The sequence below is a fragment of the Setaria italica genome, chromosome IX (genome assembly GCF_000263155.2).
Source record: "Setaria italica strain Yugu1 chromosome IX, Setaria_italica_v2.0, whole genome shotgun sequence".
Lineage (NCBI taxonomy): Eukaryota > Viridiplantae > Streptophyta > Magnoliopsida > Poales > Poaceae > Setaria > Setaria italica.
The window spans coordinates 41,012,093-41,028,622 of record NC_028458.1 but is presented as its reverse complement, the minus strand read 5'-3'; the positions used below and the strand labels follow the sequence as shown (position 1 = coordinate 41,028,622).

The window sequence follows — 16,530 nt, the reverse complement described above, 5'->3', positions numbered from 1 at the left end:
GCAGGAGGAGGGACATGGTGGAGGCCGTCTGCGGGGGCCGCGGCTCCGGTGGCGGGGGCACTGGAGTTGGAGGCGCGCTCAAGGGCGGGCGCGCCGGGCTGCACAAGGCGCTACACGCGGCGTTCAAGCGCGGCGACCGTCGATGTCCGCGTGCTGCAGGCCTGCGTCGTGGTGTGTTGGGTGCTTGGTGAATGCGCAGTGAACAAGATTCATATTTGGCCATAACACAACTAAAGAGAGCAGCCCAACAGTTGCTATTTTTAACTGAGACAACCATTCTATTCATGCTTCATGTTATCAGAACAAACACAGTTACACAGCTCAAGAAACAGGGTATAAGAAACGCAGCATCACTCTAACTGCCACGCCGATTTGGCTTCACTGCAAACAGCTACACTAAATGACAGGTCACTACACAGACGCATTATACTATCAAGTTAGTACGCACCAAAGAAGTTGTGTGTCTGTGATAACACATTAACACCTACTGAACAGTGACACAGGGATCAGGCCCAGGTTTCAGGTTCATAGCTGCACGACCTCACTCAGAGAAGAGAATTCAGCATCGACCTTGGCGGCGAAATCCTCATCAACTTCTATCCTAGTGCACAGCTTTGGGAAAGAATATGGCTGTGCTGTTGCTGCAGCTGACTCTTGGTTGCTCGGCTCCGTTTCCATTCTGTTTGACTTGTCCATGGACGAACCATCCTCCTTTCCAAACAGCTGTTCGATAAGATCACGGCAAGGCTTTAAATCGTCCTCACTCCGTGCTCTCATCATCTTACCAAGCAGTTCATTAAACTTTGCAGCTTTCTCCATCTTCTGCTTTGTGCTAAGCTTCACTGGGGTTGTATGATCATCCTGGCTTTGATCAGCTGGCTTGTCATCCTCATAGGTGCTTTGACTCTCATGCAGTTTCTTCAGCTTCTGGGCCAAGATAGTGGCAATCCTCTCCTTGAAGCTATCTGCATTTTCGTTATCTGACTTCAGCCTCACCTTTGCCTCCGAAACCAACAAGTCCATCCTTTCTTCTTCTGAAGAAGTTGCTTCAGGTTCAGGTTCAGCAGCAGCATCTTCCATGGGACAGAATGTTTCCTCCAGTAGTCCAACATTCTGTGTATACCTCTCATATGCTTCATTTTCAGCATCAACATCTCCTTGCATATGTTCCTTTAACTTCATAAACATCCACTTGTTTATGCTTGCAACATCCTAGAGCAAAAACACAGGAGTCATGATAGATACTAAAAATGGTTCGAAACAGAAGAGAGTGGGTGAAACAACCAATACCTTTTTACCAAGCGACTTTTTTGTTCGGAGAGAATTCAGAAAATGGTGGGGAAGCTTCTGCAAGCAAGCTAGCCTTGATGATGAACTGTGACAAATGGAATGCAAAGCATTAGAACAAATGCAATTCTTTGCAGGAGATAAATTATCAACTTATGTTTTATGAATTTTACCCGGTTGCAGGTAAATTGGTAGATGCCTGTTCTGTCACAGGAGCAGTAGTAGGTGATGGCTTATCTGGCAATGTGTTGGTCTGCTTCAGAACTGTCATGATCAGTGAAGCAAGATAACATTAGTGGTGTTGAGAGGAGAGTTCAAAATAAACAACACTATGACATAGCACATAGCAGCAGACCCGATACTAAATCATGTAAGGAAAGTTGATAAGAAAAATGGAATGGACAAGCAGATTGAGATAGCAACATCCTAAATAAAACATCAATGCTCATAAGGAATTGTTCTAACCACTAACCCTGCAATGTATAAGGGAATGTTTGAACCATAGGCAACAGAATTTATAGTGCTGCTTGGCTGGACTTGATGTTTGGAACTACAAAAACCTCCAAGAACTTTTTTTCTACAGTAGCCTCTTCCCCCATTTCTTCATGAATCGAGACGGTTTATGCAAGGTTCAATCAATAACCCATCTCACACTTCCCTCCTCACATATTTAAAATGTTCCAAGAAGCAAGACAGGACCACTACATCCTCACATAGTATGCAAGTATTCACCATTAAAAAAATACCCTATGACCTTCCATTGCTTGTTTAGTTTTTCACATTTTGATTTCTGCTGAATGAGTGGCGCTTTGTAAAGATTTATTTGAAAGATGGTTCAGACATTAATTCTGGATGGTAATATCTGAAAATAATAATCAATTAAATTTCCATTAAAAAAATAGAAACAAACAAACAGTGAGCCAGTGTTAGGATCGATTCGCTAAATTTCCTAATTTGTATCTCTAAGCTTAGCTCACCTCGGCTATGAAATCAAATGCACCACTAAATCCTAACATAAAAAAAAAGAATCTCGAACAACTGCTGAATGATAAATGAGGCTCAACAAAAGGTAAATTTGCCTCAGTAGCACTCTCCACGAACTGTTTTGCTAACATACCACTCCCGAACTCAGTTTTCTATTTTAGCACTCGTTCGTCAACCTGTTATCTTCAGCCCCTCGTTTCCTTCTTTGTCGCCATGGCCGAGCTCCCTCTCCATCTCGTCTCCTTCCTCCTTGTCTCTCTCTGCACGGTGGCTGTGCGCAGCAAGGGGTTCGTGGTTTGTCTGTTGGTCAAGTGCAGTGCTCATAGATGTTGAGCACCATGGCCACCACCAGGGTGTGCGGAGTGCCCCGCACTTACGCGAGGTCCGCGGTGGCTGGAGGGGAGGAAGATGGAGGGTAGATGCAGAGGAAGGAGATAACATGGAAGGAAGATGGAGGATAAAGGCAGAGGAAGGAGATAACGCGGAAGAAAGATGGAGGATTGGGAGTTACATTGGGAGTGGTATGTTAGCTAAATGATTCATGGAGAGTTATATTGAGGCAATTTTGCCTAGACAAAAATGCAAGGGGAAAAGGAAACTGATGCCGAAAACAGGTCAACCAGAAACGTAATCGTGCAGACATTGAGATACTGTATCACTAAACTGCTTGTGGGTTGACCAGATACGTAATCATGCAGATATTTAGATAGAAAATCACCAAACTGCCTGCGGGTCAGTAACTACAGGTACAGATAACGGTAAAGGAGCATCGTCACACATACCATGAATGTGGCAAGGGTTCTGGGCTTTGTAGCAGCAGGCCTTGCAGCACTGGAACGGGCACCTGAAAGGCCAAGCAAAGCACGCGCATATAATTCACAATAGACACCGCGGTCTATCACATAAATGCAGGTAAAGGCTGTTCAGTTGCCTCTAACTGCGAGGACACACCATACATCTGGTAGGAGGAAACAATTCTGCCTAATACTTTATCAAAAAAAATTCTGCCTAATAAGGAAGATCTATAGATTACACCTTCTTACCGGGAGCGAGCGACGTTGCCGCACTGAATGCACTTGGGCTTGTTGAGACCCCGGAGGTTGGGCTTGGGCATGTCGAAGGCCGCGGCAGGGACAGGAGGCAGCTTCTGTGGTGTCCCATTGCCGTTGGTGGCTGCAGGAGTCGGAGCAGGAGCGGCCGCAGGAGTCTGAGCAGGAGCAGCCGCAGGGGAAGCTGAGTCACCAGCCACCGCCTTGGCGCCGGTGGTAGCGGCAGCGGCGGGCTTCACGTCCGGCATGGGGGTTCCTCAGTCCGCGAAATTTCTGGGGAAAAGAAAATAGGATTTTACTCACGCCTGCACATGCAAGATTTTGGGAGACGGTATGCACAATCTAGGTTCAATAAACCCGGACTGCCCCTGCCACCGCCGCCCTCCACTGGCGGCCGCGCCATCCACAAGCCGCCCTCCACCACGCCATTCGCCAACTGAGGAAGCCGTTCGCTCCCACCGTCGGCCCTTGCCGCCGGTTGTCGTCCGCCGCCGGGCCGACGGCGCCCACGCCGCCTCGCCTCGCCAGCCTCGATCCACCGCCGCCGCCGTGCCTACCGCCGGCGCCAGATGCTCCACTAAGCCCGCCGGCCATGGAGCCCTACCCCGAGAACCCCAAACCCGAAACCCTAACCCAGCCACCACCATGCCTCAATCCGAGAGAGGGAGGGGGACGAGGAGGACCCACCTCGTCGCCGGCCGCCTACCACTACACACCAGAGCTGGACGAGCACGAATCGGAGGAGCTCGGACGGAGAAGCTCACGGTGGCTGTGGATGCGGAGGGCGTCGGAGACGGCGCTGGGAAAACGGAGTCGTCTTGGGGCCTTGGGGGCGTTTTGGTAGGCTGGAGTCCGTGGGCTGCAACTCCCCGTATTTGGTAGGTTGGACGGGAGTTTGGGCCTCAGTACAGACGCAAAAATGGGCTAGAGGCCTGGGCAGGGAACAATTTTATTTGGAAAAAGTCCTATCCATATCCCTCGTACGTTGTCGTAATCTTTGAGGGTATTTTGGATCTTCAGGACTAACATTTATGTCACATCAAATATTTGGAGGCTAATTAGAAGGATTAAATATGAGCTAATTATAAAACTAATTACATTGGAGGCTAATTCACGAGACGAATCTATTAAGCCTAATTAATCCATCATTAGCAAATATTTATTGTAGCATCACATTGTCAAATCATGGACTAATTAGGCTTAATAGATTCATCTCACCAATTAGTCTCCATCTATATAATTGGTTTTGTAATTAGTCTATATTTAATACTCCTAATTAGTATCTAAATATTCGATGTGACAGGAATCTTAGGAGCGACTTAAGAAACAAACACCTCCTTCGTCCTCGTGTGCAAAACCGGTGTCCCAAACCCGACTATGCAATACTGTGCAAATAATGTCCCTTGCTAGTTTTACTGGCGGTTCTGCATGATTTGGCATGCGACTCACATGTCAGGCGACATGTGGCAGTGGCCCTACATGCCAAGTCACTTTCTCCTCACCCTCCCTCTACAGGGGTCCACTCCGTGGCCGGCCTTTACCGGTGGTGACGAAGTCACGTAGTTGGGTAGAGATGGAGCGCTAATGGGTCACGAAGAACCCACTTGCGTGCTAGGTTCGGGTGGAGGAAGCTCGGGGATAGCTATCGACATCGAGGTGGCTAGCGGCGGCTCAGGAGCACTGGCAGCCAAGAAAACCAAAATACCCGCTGGAGGATTCGATGGCGGTGGCACGAGGGTGGCTGAGGACGGAGCTTGGGAGGTAGTTGAGGTGTGGACCGTATCAATTTGAAGATTGGGGAGCACAGTGTATCAATTTTAACCCAAGAACGCTAACAAAGAAATTCACATGTGCAAGAAACGACTAGGCAAGTTGCAACAACCGACGAACATGTCTTTCTCTTCAGCTCCGACTGGACATCGGTAGGGCGGTGGAGGTTTGGTGTAGCAGAGCAGAGTGAGGGTGAGAGGAGGATAACTCCGGGTGTGCGAGAGGTTAAGGGAAAGCAGCAGACGAATCTGGCTGGAAAAGCAACCTGATGCAGGGCTCTTCGCTTCCATGGTCAAAGGCGTGGCTCGACTGAAGCGTCCCCACATAAGCAGAGACTAAATGTGATACAAATATCAGCCCCAGGAGGCTGATAACACATTTATTCAATAGATGGTTCAAAAACCGTACAACTCCCAAGAGAGTGGGCGTGAAAGCCACGCCGAGACGATAAGTAAAACAACAACGGTAACGATCCAAGCTACTGTCCAGATGAACCCTAGATAGCACTCGGGACTATGCGCCAGCGGAAGCATCCTGCAAAGGGCCAATGCCACAGGCAACATTGGGTGCAGAAGCGACCACCTACTCAATATCCTCGGCAACGAAGTCCAGGTCTTCCTCTAAAGCAACAAAACAAGGGTGAGTATAAAAGTACTTAACAAGTCCAACCCCATCCATGGAGAGGGATACTTTAATAACTCTATCTTAACTAGGTGTAATTAAACTTAAACAAGTCATTAGTCACTAAGCAAAAGAGGTGAAATGTCCATTTTGCCCCTAAAAAGCTCTTTTTGGAGTTAAATATAAAACTTGAATTTTTATATACAAACTTAAAATTTTACCCAAATAAGAGTTGTAAAACTTTTAATTTCAAACAACTTTTGTTAATAACACTTTGGCTAATTCAGAGTGGGAGAAGGTCAAAAACATGGATCAATCCAGGAGTATATTAAAATCCTACAAACAACTTAAGTCCTGGAATTCTGGTTTTTCCTCAACTTTGCAACCCGTTATCTCCCAATTTTATATCTAACCTCAAGTCAGAACTTTAATAAAAGTTGTAGTCCCTTTAGTGTGTTCCAACTTTGTTACACTGACCCAGGTCCAAATTGAAACCGAACCTACTCAAAAACCTGATCAAAGTCGGGTAAAACAGTCAACTTAGATGTCTGGGCATTCCAGCTGTAAGTGCGGAAACCATCTAGAGTGTGCCTCTTGGCGAGTTTGTTCCTCCAAATTTTTGAACTAAACTCAAGAAAAGCTCTTAATAGAAGTTGAATTCCTAAGACCGAAGAACAATTCCTTTAATAGGACCTTGGTCTAATTCAACTTAGAAGCTGTCCAAAATTCACATCAAAGATAGCCAAATTCTTGAAATTCCACCAAATCGGCTGAAATGTCTAAGTCCAAAATCTCTAGATTTTGGCAAACTTTGGCTCGAGTTATCTCCAAATCCATTCAAAATCCTGCCAACCACCTTTAGTAAAGTTTGAACTCCGACCATAGGACTACAAGTTTGTTAAAGGGATATTCGAACGTTTAGTTTGAAAATTTTGAATGGAGGGTGTTTGCAGCCCGACCGTGCCTCGACGCCAGCGCACTCGGGCATGTTTGCCCACGCGTCGCCTGCTGCGGGGCCGCCGTCCACCGGCGAGCTCGCTGTCACCCTACCCGCGCCCACGACAAGACGGGACGCGCGCCGTGCTGGCCAATCGCCGCCGAGGCCATCTCCCTCCCCCTGCGCACGATCTGCTCCGCCCAACCGGTGCTCGTGCCACTTCCCCCCACGCACGCCACGCCATCGCCGAGCACCGGCCGTGCTGCCACCCCCAATTCAGCGCTTGACGCGACAAGACGCACGCTCGAACTTGCCAATCCTCCCGCCCGGCAAAACCGCGCTTGCCCGACCCTATCTCACACGCCCAATGTGCTGAGGATCCTACCCTGGAGCTTCGCATCTCCGACCAATGGCCGCCTCCCCCGCGCACCAGCTCTCCCCGACCTTATTGTAACACCTCGTGTTAATGACAACCTAAAGGTGCCAATGAGAAGTCAATAATGACTTTTGGAACAAAAGGAGAATAATTGACTCAAAGTCAATTCAAGCCAAATTTGACCAAAATTGCGATTTGGAATTTTAAATTCGGAAAAAATTTAGCAAAAATATGAAGTTGAGGCTTGAGAATGTTTAGAACTCAAGGGAATGAAGTTGGAGACTAAATCCAGTCTTAAACTCCTCAAGAATGTAGTTGAAAAAGGAAATAAATCAAGTTACTATCCCCCGTCCAAAAATATGCAATGTAGAAAAACATAATGAGTATCCAACGTTGAAATTAGTTTCTGCCTAATTTTCCAAGTAAGTGGACAAAGGTGTCTGAACAGCAGTGAAGTATGATCTTTAGACAAGTTTAGTAGGATGTTGTTGACTAGAGAAAGGGGAGGGATCAAATTTAAAATAGGATTCAAAATCAGTACTCTGGCAGTTTTCAGCACTAGTTGCTGAAACTGAATTTTCCCTAAGTCTGAAACAGCAGCAGTTGACCATGTTTGGTGTTTGGAGTAAATTTCAGAGAAATGTAGTGCAAGAGGTATATGAGCTCATATGCAAAATGGAATCCTTGTTAGTTATAGAGCATGGATGGTTGATGGTTGAACTATATGGAACAAGTTTGAGCTACTCAAATTGAGTCAAAAGAAGGGCAAATAACCCTGAACAGTGGCCTGTCGAACTAAATCAAGAAGGTTCAGAAGAAGTTTAGTGCTACCTGAGATGAAGACTCAAAAATCACGGCCTTAGGATGTTTATCTCGGGTAAAGGTTAATCTATCAATTGAAGTACTCGAGTTTATCTACAAGTTTGCTTAAGGGACTTTGGGATTGTAGGATTTGAAATCGACCGTTTTTGGAGGTCTAAAATTTGGAGTAAAAGGAGGGTGGGGCGGAAACAGCAGAGCAGAGATGTGTCGCTGTCGGTGTCTTCGCCCACTGTCCAGCATGGTGCATAGGGCCACCTCCTCACCCACGCAAGCCTACAGCTAGGCCACGGTGTCACTCATGCACGCGGTGAAAAATTTGCATATTTACTACACCCACCGTCGCTCTTATCCGTTCACCGCATTGCTTATTTACCGCCGCCAACAGAGCACGGCCGAGCCCCTGCCGCCGGCCAATTTCCACCATTTCACCACCTGCCGCTTCAATTCCTTCCACCCAAATCTCCACCAACATCTCGCCAACAACTGTGCCTACTCATTTTTCAACTTCCCCGCCGGCGAGCTCTTAGCCGCCGCTGTTTCCGTCCGCCGCCGCCAAACTTCCTGCTCACGGTGAGCTTCTCCTTGCCGCCACTTTCCCTCCTTGTGGTAAGCCTTGGGTAAGTCCGTAGGTCGCTAGGAAGCCTTAGGAGTAGTCAAAGGGCCGTGATAGTGCCGTTGTCGTGCTTGGCCATGGCCGGCCGCCGGCCAAGCCGCCCGCCGCTTTGGAGAGGCGAGCTCCGGCCATCTCCCGGGGGGGCGCCGCCACCGACGGGTGCGCCGTGGCCTGGGGATGCCTTCCCAGCCCGGCCCCGTCGCTGGTGGGGCGCTGGCCGTCGAGCCGCGCCGCCCCCTGTCGCGCCCTATTTTTGGCGCGGGGGAGAAGAAGACCTGGCGCTTGGGGCCCATGCGGCATGGAGAGAGGAGGGGAAGTGAAGGTGGGCCGGTGGGCCGGCGGGTAGAATAGGAAGGGGGGAGTAGAGTCGGTCCAGCGGGCCTAGCGCAAGAGAGAGAGGGTAGGTTAGGAGCGGGTGAGAATAGTTGGGCCGGGGGTATTGTGGCGGATCCACTTCGGATTTGCTTGTTTAAACATGATTAAGCCGCATGATACGCGACGCTCATGCCTAAACCAAGTAAACACGAAGTGCCGTCGGATTTCATCCGATTTAACCACTTGAACAGGACCGAATAGCAAACCCACACGAAGGTGAGCGGTTCCAGAGAATACAACAAGTCCACCGAGTTAACAAATTAACCATTTAGTTTGGCCATAAAACAACATCAGAGTTTTATAAGGTTCAGAAGAAAACAACAGAAGGTAAAACAACTAGCGGAAGCTAACTCGTCGGGGTCGGCATCCCTAGTGAGGCCAACTGGGACATCAGTGATCCCGCTCCTCGCCGTCCGAGGAGGGATCCCACTCAACCGTCCAACCCGGAGGGAGTTGGGGCGGCCAAGTGCCAGCAGAGGGAGGCTCAGAGGCAGCAACTTCACCTGAAAAGAAGAGCCACAACAAGGCTGAGCTACTAAGCTCAACAAGACTTAACCGACAGGGAGCGCGCTAAACTACCTCTTCTAGACATGCAAGGCTTTTTGGCTGAGGGGTTTGTTTGCCAAAAGCGCTAGGCGTATCCCTACCTTCAAGTTTTAGCTCAGGTTCTAAGTTCATTATCCGGTCTAGGTTTGCAACCTATTCTAAACAAACATAGAACCAACCAAGGTATATATATACATCATAAAGACCATGTCATCATCAGATTCCTTTATTACTCAGGGTGACATAGCGATCAAGCAATCTCAAACTGTGAGAGGCAGACGAATCGATCCGAGTTTCTTATCCATGCATGGCGAACCTAATCTCACGACATCCGCGCACCACAAGGGTCGCTTCCTGTGTCGGCCGTCCCCATCGATTCCCAGGCGCGTGTCAGGTCCAAACTTCCCTTGGTATGCAATGCTCCACAGTCCCGGCCTCTACCGTACTGTGACCGCACTTGCACCCACAAGATGCACCATGAGAACCTCGTTCCAGGGACAGCAGGGGTATAAGCCACGCCCTAGTTCAATCAGGTACTAGGCTTCCCCATCCCATACTAGGTATGAGATTAGTACTTTCAAACACTTGATCACGAACACCACCACTGTCGGGCCTTAGCAAAGTTTCATAGACAAACGGGGCGATCAACCGACCACCAAAGAGTTACCCAAAACCCTGCCCCGTCGATCGTCCTTATAGTTGTAACAGAAGAGAAACAACCAACTCCTACAACTCGCGAGTGACAGGAAATCACTCGGCTTTTACCGTTTCCTATTCAAGCAAAGCATCTACCCGGTCCAACAGCTAGTGATCAGATCAAGGGATCTAAGTTATGCATCTATGGTTCCAAACAAATCCTATACGTAAATGCACAAGCATGTTAAAGAAGGCATGCGCAAGTTTGGTAAAACATAGGGGATTCATGCATCTGGGGCTTGCCTTCAAGCAAGGAGGAGGGAAACTACTCTTCTGCTTGGGCGGCTTCGGCTTCTGGAGGCAGGAGCTCAGCTACACCTTCGTCTTCTGGCGCCGGGTGCAGCTCGTAGAAGCCGTCGGCGAGACGCAGCTCTACACGAATGCAATGCATTGGTTAGCATTTAGACGGTTATTTCAACAGCAACACTTGCAAGTTTGAGCCTAGAAACTTGCGGCAAGTTATAGGAGGGTAGGAAGGTTCGATGGAGTTGATGGAGATCAAGATATAAGGGTCGGACGGGGAGGAACTTATGATCTGACCCTTAATCTAGAGGAATATATGTGCTAGGGGTCCTCAGACGTAACGCTGAAAAGTACCCAAGTTTTACACATACACCCTCGGTTCAAGGAAAAAGATACAGCCGAGCCCTCGGGTGAGGCGGAGAAAGGTCGGCGGAACAGACAGGGTCGGGTGAGACGGAACCGGGGTCGGGCGGATAGGAGGGGTCGGACGAGGCGAACAAGGGTCGGTAGCTTACCTTCGTCTTACAGATGAGGCTTGGGGTCGGGAAAGAACAGGCTTGGGTGGAAAGACTAAGGCTTGGGACAGCGGCGAGGAAGTCCGGTGGTATGCCGGCGGCGGCGGTGCTTCTTGTGGATCACAAGCAAGCTCTTTGTGCAGCATTGAAAGCAGTGGCTGGTGGATTGGGGAAAGGTGGTGTTTGAGCAGAGAGGAGAGTTCCTTAGACTTAGGTAGTGGTGCTGTGAGCACGAACAGGGAGTAAGAGAGAGGGCAGCGATGGCAAAGGGGAACTCCGGCGGGGCTCCGGCATCCCATTTTATAGCTGCACGGAAGAGGGAAGGGGGAGCGGCGCGAAGGCCGGGGAAGAAACGATGGAGTGCTCTGCCGGGGCGACGATTGAGCGACGAGGGCGGTGGAGCAGGACTTCGGGGATGACACCGGCGGTCATTGGACACCGATGCCAGGGCGGCGCAGGCGCGGGTTTGCCGGTGGTTGAGATTTGGCGGAGGTGGGCGTCGTCGTGCGGTGGATCTGATGGAAACGACCGGGAAAACGGCGCTAGAAACGAGGGCGCACAGGTGAGAAGACAGGCAGCTGCGGTCGCGCGGGCAAGCGCGGAGCAACAGATTGTCGGGGCGGAGCTTCTGACAAGGCGGAAAAGGAGCTGTCGCTGCCGCGGTCTGGGTTGGCGGAGGAGGAATCGTCGCGTAGCGAGGGCCGGGGCGGCGCGACTGTGGAGAGGTGACGGAAAAGACGGGCGGCATCGGGCTCTGCAGCCGGGATCTGGCGATGTGATGATGGGCGCGGGCGGTGAGGTGCTGCAGAAAGGGTAGCAGGGTAGCTTCCGCCGTGATTGGGGAAGGGGGCGCGAGAAATCATCCGGTCGTGGCCGGCGACGAGGTGGAGCGGCGGGCGTCGGAGGAGTTGAGCCACGCAGCTAGGGAACTCTGAAGCGGGCATGCAACTTGAGTGCGCAAGTTGCGGGAGATCTGGGAGAAAGATCTCGTGGGCCCACCGGTCAGTCTCGGTGGTCCACGGCTCAACTGAAGGGCGACGTTGTGGGATGACTTAGAAAGATCCGACGGTGGGTTGGGGGTCGGCGGGGTCGGAATTGGGGAAAACACGGCGAGGGGTCGGATCGAAGGGGTCGGAAGATATGGAGGTTGAGCAAACAGGCTTGGTAAACGGAGACAGGTGATCAGGGACTCGGATTAAGATTAACGCGAAGGATTTTTCTCCGAGGCCGTTACAGGTATTTGGATAATCTTAGGTTTTTTTCTTTTTATAGATAATTAGTGTAAACTTGGTTTTCACCATTTAAACCATAGGAATTTCTAGGAGTGTCCAAAATTAGTGAAACCAATTTTTTTAGGATTTTTTTATTTTCCTTTATGCATTAAAATTCTTATACCTTAGGAAAAATAATAAAAATTTAGGTATTTATTTAATGCCTTTTCATTAAGGTATTTAAATAAATGCTTAACCTTTATTAAATGGATAAAATGTTGAATAATGTCTTCATATTCACAAATTATTATTAACCCATAGGCGGTAGGTTTTGAGATTAGAAAATATTTATAATGTTTTCTAAAAATAAAAGAAAAAGCCTAAGGTAGGATTAGTAAAGAAAATAAAAATGGTGGGTTAATCTTTTTGGGTAAATGTGTGTTGGCTTGCAACTTTATCATGATAAGTTGTGTAGTCACTTGTTGGCTTGAAACTTTATCATGAAGGAAAGTTGTATAGTCTTGTATTCAAAAAGTTGCATCACTAACCCTTGCATGTACGATATCGTAGACGCCGAAGCACCAGAAGGGGAATTCTTGGAATTATCTGAAGGACCTTCGGAGTTTGAGGAGATTGTTGAATTGATTCCCTGTGAAGCTAGTCCGTCGGACAACGCTAACATTTTTACAGATCAAGGAAACCCCGATGCATCTATACATATCTACTTTGGAGTTATTATTTCATGTGTCTAATTATTGGTTATTTTCCATATGAATGCATTAAATCTAGGAGTTGATTGAAACCTATCCTTGTGCATGATCCTACCTTGTTTAGAGGACATCTTTTCCACTTGTTCAATAATTAGTAATTAACCCATGCTTAGCAATGCTTAAGTACTTCAAGCAATTTAATTACTTAGCTCTAAGGTGAATTGTTGAGTCATACATATTAGTTAAGGAAAGTTAGCTTGGAAATTTGAAAAGCCGATAGAAGCTAGAGATGTTAGTTCTGTCTGCTAAGTTAATTTGGTTAAGGCCCGATCGTTGGCTTAACCTTTGATCAAGTGAATATCACCTGATTACTCACGGGGTATGGGACCAGTAAAGCCCGGTAGGTTAGCTGACTCTCTGATCGGGAATATTTCGTACCCGTGCTTGACGTGCTGGAGAATGGTAGGGGCGTAGCCTGAAACTCACATGGAGATCAGGCCAGACGTGGGGTCCCATGTGGGGGTGCGTCCCTAGGTTCGGGTGGTCTTATTCCCAATCTTTGGGTACGCTAATCGAAAGGTCGTTATGTACAACCTGGACAATTGTACATAGCTGGTGGTCAGGGTGCTCTCCTGCAGGATGTAAATTGATTCGGATCGCCGCAATTCTCGGTTACGAATGCACTTGATCACCGTTAAGCATCGTAGTGTAATCTAGTGAATGCAATGTCTTTCCGAAAGTAATGTGTTGTATGACTTAATTTCCTACTGATTGCAAAAGTATTTCTTATTCGCCATCTAGACTGGTTAGGTAACAACTCAATTTGAATTAAAAGATAAAGTCAAGGTTTCACTTATAGTAAGCTCTTTTAGCAAAATGTGAGTCAGCCAGTACACTAAACAGCTATCATTCAGTTTCGGAAAAGCTATTATATTGGTTAGTCGGGTTAGTCTTGCTGAGTACCTCGTACTTAGGGGAATCCTTCGTTGCTATTTCAGAGCTGCAGCAGGAGTTCGCCGAGGAAGAAGCCCCGAAGAACTAGGGTATTTTTTTTACGAGTCTCATAATACCCTGTTGATGCCAGATTTTGACACGTGTGGAATCGGCGTCAAGAAAGGAAGAAATCAGGAGATGCGGCAAGACATAGAGGTCACGATTGGAAATCGGCCGATTGGTGCTACAGTTGAGGATCGGCCGATTGGTGTTACAGTTGAGGATCGGCCGATTGGTGCTGCAGTATTTCCGCGAATGGAGTTGGTAGAAATCAGCCGATTGGGAGGCTGGAGCAATTGGGCCGGTATGGGCTTAAAGTGAACTATGAAGATAAAGAGGGAGTCAGCCCATGAGAGCATGATGATCAACTCCAGTACGAATCATACTTATAAATATTCGTTTTCGTTTAAAATTAGAGATAGAGTTATAGTCGGTTAAGAAATCGTTTGTAACAGGCTATAAACAGCCACCTTCATAGATCTGTAATCATCACCAAAATCAATACAACAAACTACTATTTTCTCGTACTTACTTTCGAGCAGGCGACTTTGCCAATACTTTTCTTCTTTTCACGAGTTCGTACGGGTTGGCGGGGCTGCATCAGTTTGAGCTCCAGCCGATCCTGTAAGTTCCATCTATCGAATAATATGTAAGCTTTAACTTCAGGCGCATCGCTGTCGTTTCGTTTAGATTTGTTCACTAGTTATCGATATTTACTAGAACTCTAGGTTTTGCCTGTTGTTCTAGTTTTATCACCGGTTATCCAGCTAGGAATTGGAACTTTCGGCTTTCTCATACTTTATTACTTAATCTATTGCTTTCTACATAGCCAATTCAGAGCTATTTCTAGTATTGTTACTGTAGCGTTGTTTAGATTAGTCTAGCAGTTTTCTTTACTAACGCTGCTCAGCAATCGGCTACATTATAGCCGATTTCTTTATTATAGCAAATCGGCCGATTCGCTGATAAGCTTTCTCGAGATCGGAACCTTAGCCGATCACAACCTCTGGGATCTGACACGTTTCTTTCCTTGCCAATCAACAGGTCAGATTGGCTGGCACGCCGCGCGAACCGCACCAGAGCGATCACCCGAACAGGAGTTAAGCAGATTCTCCCGGGTCGTGTGTCCGACGCTGGAGATTCGATCGGCCGATTTCTAGCGCCAACATACCCTAGAAATAAAACTTAGATGTTTATCTTTCACCTGGACCGGTTTATGTTTTAAACTCTTAGAACTGCTCTAACGTGCATTATTAAGTTTGTTTCAAACTATGGTCTGTAATAATTCGCACCTCACTATGTGTGTAAAAATGTAATATTTGTTGATGCCTTCCTATCGTGGAAGCAATCCTGATGTATGGCTATGGAACATGACGTAGATATTTCGAGGAGTCCTAGGGACAATTGACGGACTACCGGACTTATACTATTTTAAGTGCGTTTCGGATAATTGTTGTTCCAACAGCAATTAGGCGCACTTAAATCAGCTTAAGTTGGGTGGTTCCGTCACACTTATCCTCTCACGCCCGGAGCCCCGCCTCGACCCTCCACTCCACCTCTCCCCTATAAAAGGGCCAAGCACGCCATCAGCGCCACCCTTCGCCACCTCCCGCACGCCGCGCCACTGTTTCCACTACGCCACCGCTAAGGCTCCTGTGGAGCTCCCACCTCCGCGCCACCCCGCACTCCGATGACCTCTCCGCCCGCTTCGCCACCCCTCCGTGCACGTCCCCGAGCCGCTTGTTGCCCTCCCGACGCCGTCGGTGTGCCGGAACGCTGCCCGCACCGCCACCTGCCAAGCTAAGCCGCCGCCGCCACGTTCCAACCCTCGTCGGCCATCTCCGTCGCCCCAACTCCACCAAGTCGAGATTAGGTGAGCCCCTGCACGTCCTCGGCCACTTGTTGCCCGACCCCCGCCGATGAATCGCCGGGGATTTCACCACCGCCACTGTGCGCACCCCCGGGGATGACATTGCGTCTTCCCCAATCTTTCCAGGGGCCTTGGCGCAAAACCTAGGGACCTCTGCGTGAATAAACCGTAGACGTGAGGGGTAGAATGCAAGTTTGCCACGGTTTATGGTTTTAAATCGGCAGAAAAAGGTTTAAACTTTGTAAATGCCTAGTAAATCGTAAAAAAATTAGAAAAATGTCAAATCACTTTTGTTGGAATCCTTGTTCTGTCTAGTTTCTTACAAAAATAAGTTTGCCCATGTTACTATCGTAAATAATATCCTATAGTTTTATTCCTTGCTTAGGCCTTTTAAATCATAATGAATAGAAGAAAAATGGTAAAAAGGAAAATTTAACTCTGTGGTGTATGTTTCAATGAGTAGAAGCTCAGAAAAATACTTAGGACCCTGGAGTAGAACTTAAAGTTACTGTTTTAATCTTATATTTGAAATCTAGGGTTACATCTCCCTTTTTGCATAAGTTTTAATCCAGAGCTGAGAAAAATATAAAACCACTTGGAGTAGCGCAGTTTTGAGGGATAGTTTACAGAAAAAATATGGTTTGAGGTTAGACTTAGAAAGAAACCCACCTTCCTTGTAAAGCATGTTTAAATACGAGATAAATAGGGGAAATAGTTGTCTTTCGCCAAAAATCATGAAAATTCACCAAAGCCTCTGTAACACACCTTCAACCTACTAGTAAAATTTCACCCTCAGAATCACCGTAAGATTTGAGATAAAAATAGTTAAGTACATGCTACCCTTGGTGATAATATACATTTAATTATTTTTTTAATCCAATGGCTCCCAAATTTTTACAGTAACTTAAAGAT

At 47.7% G+C, this 16,530-nt stretch overlaps 1 protein-coding gene across 1 annotated transcript; it reads right to left on the bottom strand.

Moving 5' to 3' along the window:
* Window positions 1–251: 251 nt before the first annotated feature.
* On the bottom strand, window positions 252–4,154 carry LOC101775802. The gene is made up of 6 exons (XM_004983832.3): window positions 4,008–4,154; window positions 3,315–3,593; window positions 3,054–3,115; window positions 1,461–1,551; window positions 1,291–1,375; window positions 252–1,212 (listed from the first exon to the last, which is right to left on the bottom strand). Exons 2-6 carry the CDS (start codon window positions 3,566–3,568, stop codon window positions 526–528), a joined length of 1,179 nt encoding a protein of 392 aa, XP_004983889.1. The 5' UTR covers window positions 3,569–3,593; window positions 4,008–4,154; the 3' UTR covers window positions 252–525.
* Between the last annotated feature and the right edge of the window lie 12,376 nt (window positions 4,155–16,530).

What these genes read in the sequence shown, in the direction of transcription:
- LOC101775802 (XM_004983832.3), bottom strand. Translation starts at nt 3,568, where the DNA reads ATGCCGGACGTGAAGCCCGCCGCTGCCGCTACCACCGGCGCCAAGGCG. An exon ending in ACCAATTTACCTGCAACCGG is followed by an intron (nt 1,376 to 1,460) that starts GTAAAATTCATA and finishes CATTTGTCACAG; the next exon opens with TTCATCATCAAGGCTAGCTT. An exon ending in AAAAGTCGCTTGGTAAAAAG is followed by an intron (nt 1,213 to 1,290) that starts GTATTGGTTGTT and finishes TTTTTGCTCTAG; the next exon opens with GATGTTGCAAGCATAAACAA.